Source organism: Mugil cephalus, chromosome 4 (assembly GCF_022458985.1).
Source record: "Mugil cephalus isolate CIBA_MC_2020 chromosome 4, CIBA_Mcephalus_1.1, whole genome shotgun sequence".
In the NCBI taxonomy this organism is placed as follows: domain Eukaryota; kingdom Metazoa; phylum Chordata; class Actinopteri; order Mugiliformes; family Mugilidae; genus Mugil; species Mugil cephalus.
The window spans coordinates 7654369-7674263 of NC_061773.1; the positions used below are offsets into that span (position 1 = coordinate 7654369).

Below are 19895 nucleotides of genomic sequence, written 5' to 3' on the forward strand. Positions count from 1 at the left end.
CTTCTGCCTTCTTTTTTACTCTGTGATTTTTCTGAGCACATTTTCTGCCACAAGCTTTTAGCAAAGTTGAGTTCAGCCTTCTCCACCAAATACAGTAGCATTCATCAACAATAGCCTAATTAAAAAGCTTTCAAGCTTGTTTTTCAGATCCACTAATCACCGAGACAGTCCGGTATTTGTTTATGGCCTGCGTGAGAACAAACGTCCTCACAGCAAATAAATCTCCAATAATCGAATTTGAGGTTCTCCACTTAAACGCAATTAGACTCTTCGGAAAACCGAGGATCGAGTCTGCACTCAAGTATATAACATGCAATATCTGGACTGGAGGCTGCAGCAAAGCGAAGATTTGAGGGGAGCAAAAAAGGAAAGATTTCAAATTTCCCAAATTCTGAAGCATAAATGTTATGAATTTAACGACTCTTTCTTTCTCTAAGGAGCAGATGTAGGAGGAGTTCTTTACATCTTCTTCAGTGCTTGTGAGATGACTTCATAGTTCAGAGGAGCAGAAAGATGGCCTAACCCTTTTATGCCTGATTGCATGTCCTTTCTCAGCCTTTTCTGCTCTCTGTGAGTAAAAAGAACATCTCAGTGCTCCCCTGCAGGAATAATATAGAGAACACAGCCCTCACATGTGTCACTAGAAGATGAATGAACTACAATCAGCGTGGGTTAGGGATGTGTTTCAAACTACATTTAAAATGCACACTAGTAAACCTTTAGAGAGTGCACATAGTCATGATCCAAAGAGTGCAGGTGTGCATGAAATCAGGAGCAGAGCGTTTAAACAAAACAGCATTCACAAATACATTATTGCTATTTGACGTAATAATTTTCCACCTTTGCAAACCACACATTTAACCAGCCTGTCAATGTCCGTGACCCTGTCCGTTAGACTCAAGACCAGCACTGCAATAAATCATTCGCCCTCTTGCAGAAACACAAAGAACAGACAAGAGGAAACCTTCTCTCTGCTAAATAAAAGCCATGAATAAATTATTAACTCGGCTGCAACTCTCGACTCCCCTCTGTGATGCACTCCATCAGCCATGTTCAATGACTGTGGCTTCTGACAAACATCTCCTCCAGATTAAATGATGCTGCATGTGTGCAGTAAACATTTTAGTGCATCTTCGAATCAAACTCTCTTTTTTTTTTAGATCCCATCAAGATTCCTGATTTTGCTCGTTCCCCCGCCTTGAGTGGCAACAGCACCTGAGAAACTGGGTGCCTATGAACACGAGCCAGTCCCTACTTTCCCTTTATTATCAGCTAATTAGTGTGGTTAATCAGGCTGATAATGAGCCCAGGCGCCGTGCCATTTCAATCTGACACCAGGCCAGGGTTCAGATCCCCACCAGGCGCTCCTCGGGCAGATGAGATCTCCCACAGGACGACTTTTCCTGGACACCAGAGGACGGAGGGATGACAAGGGCGTCGGTGCTGTGTCATGTTTGTTTTGATGACAAGTGGAGAGTAAAGATCCATTTTGCAGCTGCTTGGATACTAAACAACACAGCGCTACTGGATTATCTTGTGTTTGCTTTATCTCTTAGAGAGGTTTCCAGATTTTTCTGCTCTTTCCGCTCAGCAGCTGGGTACACTCCACAGAGAGAAAAGGAAATTGACGCTCACTGTACCAAGGCCCGCATGTGTCTTGTTGACCCCCCTCACCTACACACACACGCACACACACACACATAGACACACACATGCACACCCATCACCTCAACCCTTTACTAACATCCCCAGTGTCTTTCTTATCACCGTCATGTAATCAAAAACAACCCAGCACTATCACCTCCCATCTGCCTCCTCTTCCTCCCGCCCTCCTTTCCTCTCCCTCTCTTGCTCTCCCTCCCTCTCTGCTGCCTCACTCATTCCCTGAGCAGCACACTGAACTGGATAACGTCTCCTTCAACCCGCAGCACAGACTCATTTCTCTACACACCAGCTCTGAGTGGATGCTCAGCAGGGGTGTTTGAGATATTAGCGAGCTGTGGGGGAGCAGCTCAGGGACTTCTTCCATCCACACACAAAGGTAAGCCTCCGGGTCCTTTAGATTACATTCCTGTTTGCTGTCAAGTGCCAAAGTCAAAGTGGTCAAAGTTAGCCACTTGGAGCCGTAGCCTTTAGGTACCACTCATGTCACATTCGCGGCAGTCAGGAGTCAAACACCGCAAGCACTTGGTTTTAAGATGTTCAAACACGGTTTACAGTTGGAAAATGCTAATGTCACTATTACAGACTTGGGAGCATAATATCAGCAGCTAAGCGATTAGGGCTGAACTGTTGAAAGTGTGCATATTGTTGGCACGCTCTGACCTGTGAGTTAATCCTTGTTTTCTTTTGAGCACTAAGTTTAGAGAAAAACAGTACCAGTCTCTGAACACAGTGTAATCTTAAGTAGACCTTGAAACGTTTAGCACTGATTATTCTCAATTTCAGAGAAAAAAAAGAAAAAAAAAGATTTTACTGGTGACACAATGAACCTCTGACCTGTTTGATTACACCATGTTACTGGTATGTTAAGATTTAATTTTAGCATAATATAGTTAATTACCCACTTACTTGTTTTGTGCACATCAAGTGTGTTGCAGATTTCACTAGAAAATCATTTGCAATCACTCTATAGGTGTGTAGCACATGAAGGAAAATATGTTTTACTTGGTACTTTTGCATAAATGCTGCTCTTGCTGCTGAATTATCGCACTGGTGTTATACTTCTTGCCTCAGACTGGTTCTTTTTTTATTATTATTTTGTGTATGTACATCACATGTGTAGAAATTAAATAATGATTCCTGTGTTCTCACATACAGCTTCAGGTTCTCCACATTAAAAGAAAGTTAAGCAAAATAGCCTGTCACATGGAGCAATGTGTGGGACTTTAATTTGCATTAAAATTCATTATTTCTATTTACTGTTTTCTGCTGAATAGCGTGTTGTCTTGACAGATGGTCAAACTACGAAAGACAGAAATGGTAATGTCAGCTGAGGCGGATAAAAGGTTGCGGACAGACTCGGTTATGATGTGACAATCCTGTTGCAGTTAGTGGTTTGAGCGCTGTGAGCCCTTTTTAAAGGCTAAGGTTAAACCAAGCACTTTAATGTCACAATATTATGAATGGTGATTGCTTACAGGGCAATCAGTGAGCACTTGAAATGACAAGTTTCTATTTTCCACATTTAATTCACTCATGTTGTGTAGAGAAAATGTGGGAACATGTTTTTGATTTTTATTTGGCTCAGTTGAAATTGTTGTAGTTCGTTCACTGATTTTCACCATTAAATTCATCTCGCTCTAGTAAATGAATGCATCACCAATTATATACTGTGCTGTTCAGTGCTGATTCTAACCAATGTTCAGTTTGGCGTCTGGTAGAAGCTCCTGAAGCCTATGGTCATTCATAAGCTCACTCAGGAGCTTCTACGTTAAAGCAACGCGACGCAACATCCTCTGAGCTGTGGCAACAGCGGCCTCTGTGGCCACAAGTTGTAATTACAGGATTCTGCTGCATTCAATTGTGCGGCACCGTGAGTGGGTAAGGGAACACAGCCCAGGCAACAAACGCAAAGTCATGTTCTCAACACCAAACATCAATTTAACTGTCAACCAAAGGCAACTCAGCATTACATGATTACATGTGTGTGCAGACAGAAAGCTGGAAAATTTAGTTTTTCAGCTTATGATGTAGGAGATGATGTAGGAGGTGACTTGAACTTAATTTATTACAGAAACATTTCTAACCTGCGTTTATAAGGTGATATAAAAACAGACGTATTCTGTTTTCTATCTCATTCGACCATGCAGCCGTCCTAACCACATGCAATAAAGTGTAATAAATCACATGGAACAATGATTCCTTCAGAATAATTCAAACGTAAGATGGATTTAAAAAAATCATAAACGAAAGATGATATAATTTCGTCATTCACAAGAAATGTATCTCAAGCCCTATGTAAAGCCCCAACTTAATCTAGCATCTTAATTTGAATTAATGGTCATCTTCAAGGCGAAGTCCAAAATGTTTTGGCACATTAATTAATAAATGTTTTGCTAGGTCATTCCAACAAATCAACACCCTGTGGACATTTCATTTTGGGCAACAGTTTGAATTTCAGATCAACAGATAACACACAAAAACTGTCTGGGTTTAAAATAATGAAAATATTACGAAATACCATTGACAGACCGGATAGGAAAAAAATCCTTTTGCAAAGACACTTCACAGAGGATGTAAATGTTATTTAAATGTCATTTTTGTAAAAAAAAAATGCAGGTTACTACTGAATTAAATTCTATTTCCACCCTATACGTGAGAAAGCAGAGGCTATCTGAAGGACTGAAGATGTAAATAGCCCTTTCCAGTGGGCAGCAAATCTAGTTTTGACGCAGCAGACTGCACATTATTGCACAGTTTTCCATAAAGTGAGGCAGGTCGTTAATGCAATATGGCAGCATTGTGCCATCCAGTGCTGAAGCTGATCCAGTCTGTGGAAGGCAGTGAAGCTCTAACAAGCCCCTGCCTGCTCTTCATCACTGTAGTGCCAGATATGTGCCCATGAGTATTCATCAGGAGGAGCTAATGGGGCACAGCAGTGTGAACCTCTGATTTACAGCCCCGTCCCCTGTCAGGCCTAATGATAGGGCAACGGGGATGGTTATGGGAGAAACAGGTGCTGCAGACTGAATGGATGCGAAGCAATGCCGCTGAAAGCCATGGGTGATTGTTGTTTTGTCCCCTGCACAAATGCTCATTTGCAATATTGTTTTCACATGTACATAATTACTGTGCATAGAAATTAGCTCTCTTGAAGCAGGCTTACTAGCTCGGGGTACGTGTACGTGCGTGTGGGGGGTAAGGTGGGGCCAAATATTTCAAACAACAAACAACAGTAAGTAAGTTTAATGGTTAATTTACAGTTTGCCAAATTGTTTCCTCAGTGAATGTCACACTGAATGTGCAGAATGACTCTCAGGTAGATTAGAACCATATGGAGCTTAACGATAAAACTGGAAATAATGTCCTAAATGAATGCCCGTGTGGTGCAAGACGCAATTCATTAAAACAGGTGAGTCCTGTAGAAGCATCATCATTATTGTTAAACTACTTAAACCGAACAACAAAGGCATCACTCAGTGACACGTTGGGGCGGTGCCATTTGCAGGAATTAATTGTGCAATCATTCACAATATTGAAAGACACGCTTCCAAACTGTGTGCACGAAGTAGATAATAAATCATACTTATTGATACAGAGCTGCCGCGCGCGGTGTGTTTTGGTCTTCTAAACACTACATCCGAGGAAGGAGTCAAGATTCATTCGCATCGATTTTAGAGATAAGTAATGGCACAGATTTTCAGATCTGTGACACGTGTCAGGGCCTCATAACCCTTCTGGCTTGTGGATCCTTAAAAATAAGCAACGCAGACTTCAGTTTGAGAGAGAACATAAGGTCTGAGCAGTTCAAAGAGAGTGTTTTCCTGGAATGTCTCGTTTTAACCTTTTGTCCCTGTTGGGAACCTTAACAAATTTACCACAGAGTAAATCATTGTAAGAAAATTAAAGAATTTTACTTCTCAGTTCATAGTTCATATTTTAGTGTTTTTTTTCCCCCTCTGATCTAAATAAACACATTAGAAAGGATTTAAGTTCAGCTCCCAGCTCCTAATTTTTGAAGGTGTAGAACTCCAACCACAGTTTTTAGTATTTAACTTACTGGATATATAGTAATTTAAGCTTAGAAATAATACCTGAGCTGAAACATGTTGCACCGCTGTAGAAAACAGTGCAGAAAACTGTCTTTGTGCAACAAGATCAACAGTTTCACAACTCCTGTCAGTGAAGTTGTTGTAGGTGTTCAGCAGTTGAAGCTCACTCACTGCAGGTCAGCTGGCACAGTTTGCCGATGGATCACTGTGCAGCCCCCATACACACACACACGCACACACATTCACACAAACACACACTCTCACAGTGGTAGCTTTCTGCTTGGACCATCCCACACTCCCACGTGTCTTTCCCACAGAGAACGGCAGTTGGGAGGAATATGGGCAAATCCGAAAGCCAAATGGATATCATGGAGAAATCAAGTAAACCTGGAAAGCGTCGCTGGACTGTTGCAGAAATTGGTCTGTCTGTGCTGCTGCTGTTGGTCAGCTGTGCCTTGGCTGGACTGGCAGTCCTCTACACATCAGCTGTGAAAGGTAATGACTCTGTCAGGATCACCAGTTGAAGGATCCAGCTATTACAGGTGGCAGCGGTAATGGCAAGTGTCTCCCTGCTCTGTGTGTTTGTAAGTGCAAGCCGCAGGAAATTATCTTGACCTGAACATGATATTCTTTACGCAGTAGTGATGTCAAGAGATAAGTCTGCAAAAGTCCTCAGTCATCCAGATGAAGGCATATCTAAAGGCAAAGCTAAAAGCTCAACAAGTGATCACAGATAACTTTTAGTGATCATTTAAAGATTAATGTTAGCCAAAACCTGCAAAAATAAGGATTTTGTTGGACTATCCTTAGGGCGGAAAATGCTACTGGCTTCTAACTGACAATGACAATGACAAAAACTTAACCGGAATAAAGAATAAACTCATCCAGACTGCCTCTAATGTTGTCTTTACCCTTTGTCTCCCGTCCATCCAAGAACAATCAAACAGGCCGAGTGCGTCCAAGAGCTCAACAGGTGGAGGTGAGTCTAATCCTGGAAGCCGAACGCTGAATACACTGTGGGTTGTGTGGGAAGGCATGTGTCATACATGCGAGCCGGGACTTCTGACAGACACCGTAATACTATAATTCCCATTACTGCCCGATCAGCAGCGCCACACAAAAGTGAAAGAACACAGCCAATGCTGACACAGACAGTGCCTCTCTGAGAACTAAGCTACTTAGAATCGGCGCACAACAACATCCTCCCTGTCTCGGCTGGGCTGTAATTTGTCCACATCCTCTCTCTCATGACTGAAAACTAAAAACTGACCCACTGTTTTGTTTTGTTTTTTCTCTCTCTCCCAGACCAGCTGTCTCACTCCATCCTCAACAATGTGTGCACAACTGAGGACTGTGTTACTGCAGGTGAGAAGATTTGCTTTTCTTTCCGTTTTTTTCTCTCACTCTAATTCTTGGAAAAGGAGACGGTTTATGAATCTTCGCCATGCTGTCCCTCTGTCTCTCTCCCCTCGTTTTTCCTCTTTGATGTCTTCAAGCCGCTCGGCTCTTGCAGAATATGGATAAGTCTGTGAAGCCTTGCGATAATTTCTACCAGTACGCCTGTGGGGGTTGGCTGGAGCGACATGTCATCCCGGAGACCAGCTCCCGTCACAGCGTCTTTGACATTCTGAGGGACAAGCTGGAGATTGTCCTCAAAGGTCAGCTGGGTTGAGTGGTCGGTGGGCAGTGCAGTGTTCTGAGCCATGCGTGGGTTTTCGTTCTGACAGGAAATGCTTGCGTGTGTTTTTTTGCTGCAGGTGTTCTTGAGACTGGGAATGCACAGGACAGAGACGCAATCAAGAAGGCCAAAACCCTTTACACCTCCTGCATGAATGAAAGTAAGGGTCTTTCAAGAAAACGAAAAAAAAGAAAACACAATCATTAAGATTCTCCAAAGCCAGCCAGTATGATATTTAATCCTCTGTGACTGTGGTGGCTAAATTATAAATGTATCATATCATATTATGATATAACATTTTTTAAATGGTATAATTTCTTTGATTAATGGAAGCTGGTTGTAGATAAATGACATCAAGTGATTCGATGGAGTAACCAACAGGGATTCATTGTTTTCCTGTCCTTTGCTCAAAACGAACACTTGCCTGTTGAGTTGTTCTCAGCTACTCTAGCCACTAGTTTCTGCTGACAGAAACTGACCAAAAACACTGTCCAGCTCGTGATCGCAACAATCCAGCCTTAACTTTTTGTTCATTCTTGAGTTTCTTCAGCTGTTTAAAATGTGGCAAAGAGTGAACTTTCAACCTCAAAATGGCACGCTGTCTTTCTGCGTGATTTGTTGTTATGTGCGGCATGTGTTGTGTCCGCAGGCCTCATAGAGCAGCGTGACTCGCAGCCCCTCCTTCAGCTCATTGACAGCATCGGAGACTGGCCCGTGGCGTCAGAGGACTGGAACACCACAACAGGTAGAGATGCCTCTGAGCAACACTCTGATTAATGCCTCCTGCACAAACAGGAACTGTTCCTCCTCTAATACATGTTGTTCACACAGAGCTATATTTGCACTCCGTGAATTGCTGAGTGTAAGCTTCGTTGGCGGGATCGAGAGGCCGGTCGAGGCTTTTTTCAGCTGAGCAGTCAGGTGTGGAGTTTGGGAGGGTGATGTGTGGGCAGAGGAGCAAGTCCTCAATCAGGACTGTGAAGGAGGCTTTAAATAGTCTACGCTGCTCTTCCCCGTGCTCCTGGCTCTTGCCACTTTAATTAAATGTAATCATGGACGGTGGCTCAAACAGAATTAACCACGCATAACTGCATCTGCACACACAGATTTACACAGAGAGCATAGTTAATGTGACGCAGTGGCATAGAGGCACCCTGTTCTTTTTGCAGCCTGGTACACTGAATAGTTAGCGATCCAGACACATTGTTAAACTTCAGCGCTTTTATGTCTCTCCTTATTTCAGAGGGAACGTGGAGCCTTGAAGACACATTGGCTAAACTTACAGCCCGTTTCCACAAGAAGGTTATACTGGACATGTATGTGTGGACGGACGACCGGGACTCTCGGCGGCATATCATCTATGTGAGACACTCAACTGTGCTAGCGCTAATAATTATAAAATGTTTTGGATGACAAGAAACAGAGTGCATGTGCAGTACGAGATTAAAACACATCTACTGGTCTGCAGGCATTGATTGTATGAAGGATTAACTCAAAATAAACTACAGCTCATGCTTATAGTAACGGAGGCACTTGTCAGTCTGTGTGACATGCATTTATTGATTTTAGGCTCACTACTGGCGTGGCGACGTGAGCTCACCACTCACATTCAGACAAATTCATTTAATAGATGCTATTAAAATCCTAGTCGCCATTAATTCACTGACTTTGCTTCTAACAGGATCAAATGTTAACACACCATAATGAGGCAGTGAGCACGCCAAATGATATACCCGCCTAGCATTAGCATGTTAGCATTGTCATTGTTAATTTTCTGCAGCCCCATACCATACTTTATGATATGAAACAGAAATTGTGATATGATTTATTTATTTAAGCTTAAAACAAAACGTAAAATCTCGAAGTGTATTTCTAATATGGTCCCAAGCTGTCAAGACAAGAGTGTAAGGATTTTTGACTGGTAAACTGTTACATACACATATGTTTAAATATTGTATGAACAGCGTTACTATAGCATATTATGAGAATGCATAGACACATGACTGCCTTTCTTCTATTTTTGTTAGATTGACCAGCCGGGACTTGGAATGCCATCCAGAGACTATTACTTCAATGACGGGAACTACAAAAAGGTGACACTTTGAAATGTCAGAGTTTGTGCAAATCACAACATAACATCATCCTCTTATCTGTCATGCGGCCTAATTACCTTTGCAGACTCATTTATTTGGTTAATGGCTTCTGACTTCAGACGGAAGGGGATTTAGTCTCTTCCTACAGAAGATACAGAAGATATCAATAGAGTAAAAACTGTCCACAGTGAATTGAGTAATCCTGACTTTTTTCTTGGAAACATATATTGTTGAGTTTTCAAATGTTATGTCTAATCTATTGTTGATATAATCTGATTTTGTTGTAAAAGATCCTGTGTGATTATACTGTAGGTTCGAGAGGCCTACCTACACTTTATGGTTTCAATTGCTATGATAACCCGCGAGGACAGGAACCTGACTCAAGATGACGACAGAGTGTTGGAGGAAATGACAGAAGTTCTGGAGCTGGAGACAGACATCGCCAACGTGAGTGCTAGCCGCAACAGGAAATGGAATTGTGGGACCAGGGCTATGGAAAATGAAGAATGACAAGATGAAAAATGAGAGACCCTGTCTACTTTTAGTATGGATCGAGGAGAACGGCCAAGCTTTTAACAATTTTTTTTTGTCTTCACGCCTGTCAAGAGCATGACAGATGAAACTTTGCAGATGAAAGGAGAGAAAAATGTGGATATGTAACCAAGAAATGGTCAATAAAATATGTCCTGTTTATCCTGTTGCTTGACAGGCCACCTCTCCAGCTGAGGAGCGCCAAGATGTCACTGTTCTTTACAACAAGATGACACTTGGTGAACTACAGAGCATCTACAGCTTTAACGTAAGCGTGAATTCACTTCTTTCTTTTGTGGTGAACATTTTAACTGGTCACTGGTCCAAATTCACGGATGACTGAGAATATTTCTACTTAATAAACTGAGCTACCTTTGAGCAGGATGGTGGGCTGCTGTCTATTTATACTGTTGGACTGGTGCATGTTAACGGAATAGGCAACATTTTGAGAAATACCACTATTAACTTTCTTACTATGAGTTCATCTTAGCAAAAAAACGAGTGTGGCAATAAACAAGGTTCCTAAAATGTAGAATATACCTGTAAAACGTTACAACAGTAAGACCACAGGACAGTTAGCATTCTAATGATCTAAACCTTAGATGTAGATGTCTGTGAACAAATTTTAAAATGTGAATGGAAGACCCAGTGAATGGCTTTGGCATAAGTGTAATAATAATAATAGAGTCCTGGTATAGAAAATGACCCAGATGGCAGGACACTGTGTGAAGTTGAGTATTCTTCGCTCAGGTAGTTATTTGTACATAATGACACTCTATAATGTTGACATCTTGGACGTAGAAATGAATGGTTCCACTTGTGCTTGCTGTACCTGGACTTCAAAATATGTCATGCATATGTGTTTTGTTTATTGACAATAATCTAATATTTTTAATATGTAACATCACTTTTCGAGAGTTAATAAACCATTATTGTTGTTTTCATAGACCGTAAAACTACCGAAATCCCACAATTAATTTAAACAGCAGTTGTAATCAGTGATTAGACTTTTACCCTAAATAACAGACCTCCATGGCACAAGCATACAAACACACCATAACAAACCTGTCTTAACATGATCTTAACATGTTTAAACCATATGTTTCTACCATTATACAATTTTAATTTGCAACTACGTTGAAAATGTTAAATAATTCTGTTCTACCTTGTGTTTTCCAGGGTTTTAACTGGACACGGTTTATTCAAGGTGTGCTGTCGAGCGTGTCTGTCGATGTCCAGCTGGAGGAGGAGGTGGTGGTGTACAGCTCTCCCTACCTTGAGAAGATGAATGATGTGCTCTCCAGACACAGTGTCAGGTCAGCCTGGGAACGTTATCCACAGAGCAGTGTATTAAGCTTGATTAATTACAGAAAAGATGCAGCGCATTATAATAATTCACCAAATACTGTTCATGTCTGCAGAACCATTCAGAACTACCTCACCTGGCAGCTCATCATTGACAGAGTTAACAGCCTGAGTCGTCGCTTTAAAGACGCCCGAGCCCGTTACAGAAAGGTGCGATGAGCAGGATATAAGTGAACAACACATGTTGCACAAAAACAAAATAATATTATGGTGTGTGTGTGTGTGGTCAGACTCTCTATGGGACCACGGTGGAGGATGCTTGGTGGCGAGAATGTGTCCGATATGTCCAGAGCAGCATGGAGAACGCAGTTGGAGCCATGTACGTGCGAGAGACCTTTGCAGGAGAAAGTAAACGGATGGTAAGAGTTTTTGGTCTAAAGACATATAGCACTGGAATGATGTTCAAATTTAACCCATTGCTTTCTCCTCCTGTGTACTGTTGGTTGGAGGGTACATATACTACCAGTCAAATGTTTTAGAACAGCGTCAGTATCCTCTGGTATAGCTGGTCAGAGCTTCATCCTACAGCAACATAATGACCCAAAACTTTAGTCCAAGCTAGACCAGAACTACGTCGGGATAAAAACTAGATGGAGAGCTTGAAAACAAGGAGTGGACCATGGCCCAGTCTGTAGACTTTAACCCCATGGAGCTGGTTTGTGATGAACTGGACAGAAGAGTGAAAGCAAAGCAACCTACAAGAGATTTCTGGGAACTTCTGCAACAACATTGGGAAGAACTCCATTGATTTCCATTTTAGAAAGAAAGAATGTGTGTTCACATGTCAAATCAACCGAAGATTATTATTTTAATGAGTCAAAAGTTTAGAATACATTTTGGCTTATACTGTATATTGGTTCAGTTATTTTTTAACTTCATTTGTTTATTTGGCTTCATTTCAGAGTAAAATGAGACACTGAAAAGAAGGCATTTCAATAATAAAAAACAAAGGAATATTGGAGTGCTCTAAAGCTTTTGACCGGTGGTGTACATACAGATGAAAGGTTGAGGCCAAACACAGCAAGAAAAGAAGAAATGAGAAAATGAATGGATGGTATCTGCAGATAAATACACCTCTACGCACTTCTAGAGGGAGGGTCACTAAATCTTAATTATCATGTCAACTACACAACTGCAAAGACAGTCACGTAAACACCACCCAATGTGTGGTGGTTCCTGCTACAGTGGGTGGTGATGACAAATAAGCAGACAGGCTCGCAAGTTGAAAACAGTTCTCCTTTGAGTATGGCCTTCAGTTACTGTCACAACAAACATTTACGTCAAACCGCGGCGTGTCACAAATGCGTCATTGTTATCACAAATTTGTAGGAAGACGCACATAATGCGCAAAATACTTTTTAAGCCCCTTGTGTCACTAATGTGAAAAATGAATATAGAATAATTTTTCTCTGCCATATTTATTTTGGACATGAATTAACACGTGTTTTTTCTGTTTATAAGAAAAAAAATATTTATAATGAAACCATAAATTCATTTAAATTCATTTTAAAAAAAAGTGCCATGCAACACAGTGATCAAATTCATTAGTCCACATACAATGTGAATTAAACCACTGTGGATGTGGTGTAGATACAGTAAAGCATTTGTGCTGTGAAATGTGAATTTCTTAGACTGACTTACATTTCACAGTCCACACAGGGCATCGGTTACCTGGCGTCTCAAAGTTGAGACTCTGATTACTCTTATATTCACAGGTCAGTGACCTTATCGGGAAGATCCAGAAAGCATATGTAGAAACCCTGGAGGAGTTAAGCTGGATGGACACTCCCTCGAAGGAGAAGGCGAGAGAAAAGGTACAGCACAAGAAAAGATTATCACTTATTCTGAGATAAAAAAGAATACCATCTTCTCCAGAACATTTTCTGGCTATTATCTATAATAATTGCTTCGCCTTTTGTAGGCCATGGCTATCAAGGAGCACATTGGTTATCCGGATCATATTCTACAAGACAGCAACCAGAAGCTCGATCAGGAATATGCTCATGTAAGTCTTGTCTCCAGGCGACACCGCAAATAACCGAACAACACATTTATCGCAGTTTTGTCCTATTCCTCTTTTCAGCTCAATTTTAGTGAAGAACACTACTTTGAAAACATCCTTGAGAACCTCAGATCTGAAGCACACAAGAGTTTGAAGAAGCTCAGAGAGCCTGTTGACCCTGACTTGTAAGTGGTTGATACATAACACACCGCAAATTGCCCATGTTTGTAAAAGTTGAGCTTGCGGTCACCGTGTTTCTTTAGTGCTGTTGGCTGAAGCGCACGGCGTAAAACATCAGGCAGGGTGACAATGCAAACCCTTCTGTTAAATGAAGTTAAATGACGGTAATTTATTTGTTCCCCCGCTTCCTGTGTTGGAAGATTGTAAAGAGGGACGTAATGCAAAAAATATTATTTTCTAAAACGGACATGAGGCATTGAATGTTCTAGTAAATCTGCTGCTTTTATAGGCACGCAAAACAACACTCAAAGAACATTAAAGGTTTAAAAACATGTATGCATGCATTGCACAGGACATAGAAATTGCACTTGAGGCCTTTTATTAAGTCTGCATCAATCACACCACAGGTGGATCATTGGTGCTGCCGTGGTGAACGCATTCTACTCACCCAACAGAAACCAGATAGGTAAGAATCAATGAAGCCACTGGTAATATCCTGTTAACCCTAACCATAACCCTAATATCAAAGATATTTCTGATGGTAACAGTCACTCCTCAGTGCATTCCTGTTTAGCACAGCTAGCCATTTATGGTATTTTCACTCCCTACTTGTTTTTGTCTATCCAGTGTTTCCTGCAGGAATCCTGCAGCCGCCGTTCTTCAGTAAACACCAGCACCAGGCCCTTAACTTTGGCGGAATAGGAATGGTCATCGGACACGAGATCACACACGGATTTGATGACAACGGTGAGACTCTAGTAAATCATTATTTTTGAAAACCCGAACTGATAAATACACTTCATCTTTTGCTTTAATTTCTAGAGTAACAAGTATTTCAAATATAGCACAGATGGCATACAAATGCATTGTGTATTTGCAAACAGTACTTTACTTAATGTGTCATTTTTCCTCGCAGGGCGCAATTTTGACAAGGATGGTAATATGCTAAACTGGTGGAGTAATTACTCAGCGGAGCACTTTAAAGAGCAGTCGCAGTGCATGGTGCAGCAATACGGCAACTTCAACTGGAAGCTAGCAGGTGGACAAAATGTAAGCATCCAGCGGCGTGTTTTCGACATGACATGTTTTGTTTTGGGCGTAACACCATGTATTAAGGACCAGAATGAGGGTGTTCATTCGCCTCGTGGTTGTGTACAACTCATGGTTCTGTTGACATGATTGCAGGTCAGTGGAATCAGCACCCTGGGGGAGAATATTGCAGACAATGGAGGCGTTCGGCAAGCATATAAGGTTGGATGTTAGTTGCACAAAACCACATGCTACTATTTCTGCAGTAATGACTGACTCCAAAACGCTCATAATAGACCCTCAGCAAATCTGTGCTCTATTTAAGTTTGTGTGTGTTTACAGGCTTATCTAAAGTGGGTGGACACGGAGGGCGAGGAACCTCGTCTACCTGGTCTGGACATGGATCACAAGCAACTTTTCTTTCTCAACTTTGCTCAAGTAAGTAATAAAAGACCATGTTGTTTTTTTTATGTATTGTTTGGTCACACAGAGGATGGATGATAATTTTACCAGCTAAAGCTGAACACTAGAGCTCAGGAGGATCATTTTTCAGTGGATGTTCTGTGCTGAGGAGTAAACACTGGGACAGGGTCACACGAGAGGGTCTGGGGCTGCGACGCTGAAGCAATAAACAAAGAACAAATCAACGTCGAGCTGCACATGCAGGGGCGGAGGGAAACTGCCAAAGGTTCTTTACTTTGGCGGTTTACCTCCTCCCCTGCACCAACGGTGCCAGAAAACATAATACAAAGGCCGATAAGTGTCATCAGCAATAAAAAAAATTGCAAACTGTTGCAAATCTGGGAGCCAGAATCACTCCCCACGGAGATGATGAAATTTACAAGTCATTATTTAGTTAGATAATATGTTCCAGAACTGTATCTACAAAGAAATGATTTATTAGTATTTAGATATAGATATATGTAGAAATATTAAATTGATATTTAAAATAGTGTGTGGAGATATTTTAAAAATAGATTACTCTTGACTAATACAACCTTTTATTTCAGGTGTGGTGTGGTGCTTATCGGCCTGAGTATGCTAGCCAGTCCATTAAGACAGATTCACACAGTCCTTTAGAATACAGGTAAGAAGCTCCAGGTAACACGTCTGTTGTTTTTTTGTTTTTAATCTCCAAACTGCACATACAGTATAACTTGCTCACCAGTGGATTTCGTGATGACCCATGTGTGACATGAGTCATTTGTAATGATGAGCTCACAGAATTACGTCTTTCTTTGAAGACTTCTAGCCTCTTTTAGCTTATTGTTTTGGTTTTCCTGCAGTTTCCTCTTTCCTGACTAGCATTAAATAACGGACAAAGGACACTTCCTAACTTTCCCCTAAAATTCTTCACATACTTTAGCTTTCCCCATCCTTGACGTTGTGTTTATCTTTTGTCCGCAGGGTGCTCGGATCACTCCAGAACTTTGAATCTTTCTCAGAAGCTTTCCAGTGCCAAAAAGGTAGTCCGATGAACCCTGATCTGAAGTGTCGTGTCTGGTAGATCACCTGAGGCATTTATGTCTTGACATGGGCAACTCAAATCTAAAGAAGTTGTACATTTCACTTGCTTATGACTTATTCCAGTTTATTTGGGGCCGAGTGATAACACAGACATTTGCAGTACTGTAGATGTATTGTAGATGTTTTTTCTAATGTATGATTACCCGGACAACACGTTAGTTTCAAACGCGAACTCACTATTAAAAGAAATTTGCTTGAGCATCCGCCCAAGCCTTGAATTGTTGTCTGTGGATGAGGAGGTCACTTGTTCTTTGTTTGCTGTGTCCCACAACAAGCAACGAGTGGGAACATGAATGAAAAGGTTAGAGTGAAAAAAGAAGACCTCGCGAAAAGGTCAAAGCTTATGTGGCTGGCTTTAAATGCTTAACCAGCCTCTGTTGAACTAATTCTTTGAAAAATCTCTTCCGTAGATTTTCGTGATTTATCCATTAACATTTGGCACTGAGTTGCCTTGGTGTCTTTTCGTGTACTGTTTTTAAGACATTGTGCCCCTTCACACGGAATAGCAGTGAACAAATCTTACTGACAGAAGAGAATGAAATAAATGAAAGCTCGGGGGCGCGAAGGAAAGCTGCGACAGAATTAGTCACACTCGGAGAGTTTGGTTATTCACTGTTACATGGACACAAATTACCTAAAGACTTTAAGACTGTTAAATCTTTACAGCTTTAACTATAAATGAACATTCAGAGACAGCTGCAGCTTTCGGCATTTTTACACTAACAAAGTGGAAACATATTCAAGTTGAGTAGTAGTAGTAGTACTTTTCGGAGAACCTAAATCTCTTTGTCATGTTCTGCAAATGATTGTTACTCAACGTACACAGCAGAAGTGTATATGTACGACAGTTTGCTGTAAGACACTATATTCAACACGTTTTGAAAAATATTGGTGGCCTGCTATTTTCTTGGCTTGTGAGAAACCCCAGCAGTCGTTGGAGGTAGAGTGATGTAATACTGATATTAACTGCGTTGTTGGTCGCTCCCGATTTTGACTGTTATCCCTTTAGACCGCAGTTGTTTTGTGTGTTCGCCGCCTGCTCCCTCTCTTCTTCTGCTTCCACACCTTTTTCACGTTCCTAGTGGGCTAAACGATCAAAACTCCTAACGTGTGCCATTTACCATGTGACACAAACCTGCAGTTATTTAGAGTAATAACTAGCTGGTATCTGTAAATTATATTTAATCAAAAACGACTGTTTCGTAGAACAACTGTTTTTTTCCTTCCGCACATGACCTCCCGAGAGGAGGCTGGTGCGCACAGTGATTACAAGACTTTTAGCCTGCGAGCATAACCAATTACACGTTGAAGTGAACGGAGAAGAAACCCCCCTCTCACACATGGACAGGCAGCAGATGAAGTGCTTTGCCGTCTGATCTTGCATTGATCAGTGTTGTCTAAGATGAAAGGATGGAGAGTGGTGTGCTGAAGCGTGGTGACCGCTTTTGCTGATCCACGAGTCCGCGGGGCAGACACACAGAGAATGAGGGTTGTCATTAACGAGAAAGCCGGGGCCAGGACTGTTATTTTCTACCTTATTAACAAGTATTGATGGAAGAATCAAAGCAGAGCAGACCTCATAAGAGAGGATGGACACGCTGGCTGCAGTCAGCTGAAGAGAGCTCTCAAACGCAGCGGAAGATCACAAGCAACACAAAGACGGTTTTGAATGTTAGCTGTCACTGGTCACATTTAGGATGCCTTGGTGAACTGAACGTGACTGTTAGGTCTCGGCAGAGGCTGCGGAGCTGCATGTTCATATTGAAGCTTTATACTCTCAGTCTGTCTCTCGGTCTTCACATATTGGCAAATACTGTTCTGTTAAGCAGTGGGAGATGTCACATCCTCTGAATGTAAGGGTCTGATTATGTCCTGCAATCTTAAGGCAAATGTTTGACAGGTTGGGATATATATTTCCTTTTCGCTTTCTGGCAGAGAGTTAGATAATTAGGGTTAGAAAATTGACCACTTCCATTTTGGACCATTAAATAAGAAGGAAGAAACTACTACCCAGCCTCTGACCACCGTAATGAAATCCACATTCAAGCACGTCTGCAGTTCGCTAATCACAACCCTTCCTACTAGGAATTAGATGTGTATACTAATAAACTATTAAATAAATTATGTTGTGAAGACAAAACATATCACTGAATGGGTTATTTTCAGGCTGAAGTGGTCGTGATGGATAGCAGGCAGACTAAGTGCAAGGCTGTGATACTGTAATTATGTTTACGTAAAAGAAGATTGGCTAATGTTAGGGAAAGGCTGGGGCTTTGGTTAAATGTTAAAAAACACGTTCCATCTTAAGTCATAGTGGATTCTTTTATTATTAGTATTAAACGAGACCTCAACATGCATAGCTTTGGGAGACCACAAACCAAATTTTTATGCTGTAATCAATCCACATTGATTTAAGTGCAAAGGAAGACAGAATCATGACCGTCACAGATGATTTGAGCGTGCAATAGGAATTGTGAAATGACGTCTGAGCAAGGAACATGGATTCTCACGCTTGTGATGATTAAAGCTGCTTGCACACATTTATGACAGACTGAATCCCAAGCATAAACCCAGTTGTGTGACTGGTCCATGTTTGACCCCAAAATGACCACCAATTACTTTTACAATACATTATACCACTGTACGATTCGATACGATACGATACGATACGATGAATTTATTGTTCCTGCTCGGAGGAAAATAAATGCTTTAAAAATAATGGTTGATTTTTATCTATCAAAGGGACAGAGAGACAGATTTCAGTCTCTTTACTAATCTGCCTGATCTTTGAAGATGTTAAAACCACAAAAACCTGTGGTCTGAAGATACCTTTTACTTTCTTGAAAAGTTTCCTAGGACTAAAGGTTGTGGTTACTTCGAATAGAAACACGGTGTGAGACTTTAGAGGTGCTATTAAGCCGATTTGGTTGCTTGCAGAAAATTCCTGTTAGCTGTGTCCAGGCTTAGTTAAGCTAGCAAACTACTGGCCATAACATATTTTACAGTATATAGCGTTGTTCAGCCGTGTATAAATTCTCTGCCAGAAAGCAAAGAAGCATATTTCACCGAATGTCAAGCTACTCCTTTGAACAGCAGGTGATGTTTGGTTCAAAGAAAGTCAAAGATGCACCACTGGGCAGTCATAAGAAGAGCAACAGGTTAGACTTGTGTATATTTTGTCCGGTTTGCCTGAAAAAACGAACAAACAAACAAAAAAACTGTGCAACAGTTCAAAGTTGTTAACTGACTACCAAGGTTACCTAAAATAAAATGTATTATTTTAGAGAATTGATGTTCTATACGGCAGAAAATCTGATAGAAATCAGGTGAGAATACATATACAATGTGTATACAATACACAGAGTACATTTCTTACCTTAAATTCAGCTTCACACTTACCTAGTGAATTTGTGTTGTTTTGAAATTACGAGCCAAGTACTAAGACATATTCTTTTTTGCTATATCTGAACATGTTTCATCTGTACACCTTTCAGAAGAGTTTATTTATCTAAATGAATATTTATGACATTGTTGCTTTGCCAGAATTCAGATGTTTAAGATGTTTTATGAATGTTCCTGCTGCTATGTAATTATCTAGACTGCTATTTTTGTGACTCAGAACTCTAATTATCGCCATTAAAGTGACTGTCTCTTGAAACCTCTGTGTGAAATCTCTCTTGATAATATTGTGCGGTCAGAATATCTTGATGTTTTTTATTCAGCTGAAGCTCAAATAACACTTTTTAATAACTCATACTTTCCAAAATTAATTGTAA

General features: G+C 41.0%; 1 protein-coding gene across 1 annotated transcript; it reads left to right on the plus strand.

The window, feature by feature from the left end:
* The first annotated feature begins 1824 nt into the window (after positions 1–1824).
* mmel1 (membrane metallo-endopeptidase-like 1) lies at positions 1825–19777 on the plus strand. Its single transcript, XM_047583612.1, has 24 exons — positions 1825–2041; positions 6032–6209; positions 6649–6693; positions 7020–7079; positions 7211–7372; positions 7472–7552; positions 8042–8137; positions 8636–8754; positions 9420–9485; positions 9798–9932; positions 10195–10284; positions 11196–11332; positions 11438–11531; positions 11612–11740; positions 13097–13195; positions 13303–13386; positions 13465–13568; positions 13971–14029; positions 14191–14310; positions 14480–14613; positions 14749–14814; positions 14935–15030; positions 15603–15679; positions 16000–19777. Exons 2-24 carry the CDS (start codon positions 6053–6055, stop codon positions 16097–16099), a joined length of 2310 nt encoding a protein of 769 aa, XP_047439568.1. The 5' UTR covers positions 1825–2041; positions 6032–6052; the 3' UTR covers positions 16100–19777.
* The last annotated feature ends 118 nt before the right edge of the window (positions 19778–19895 follow it).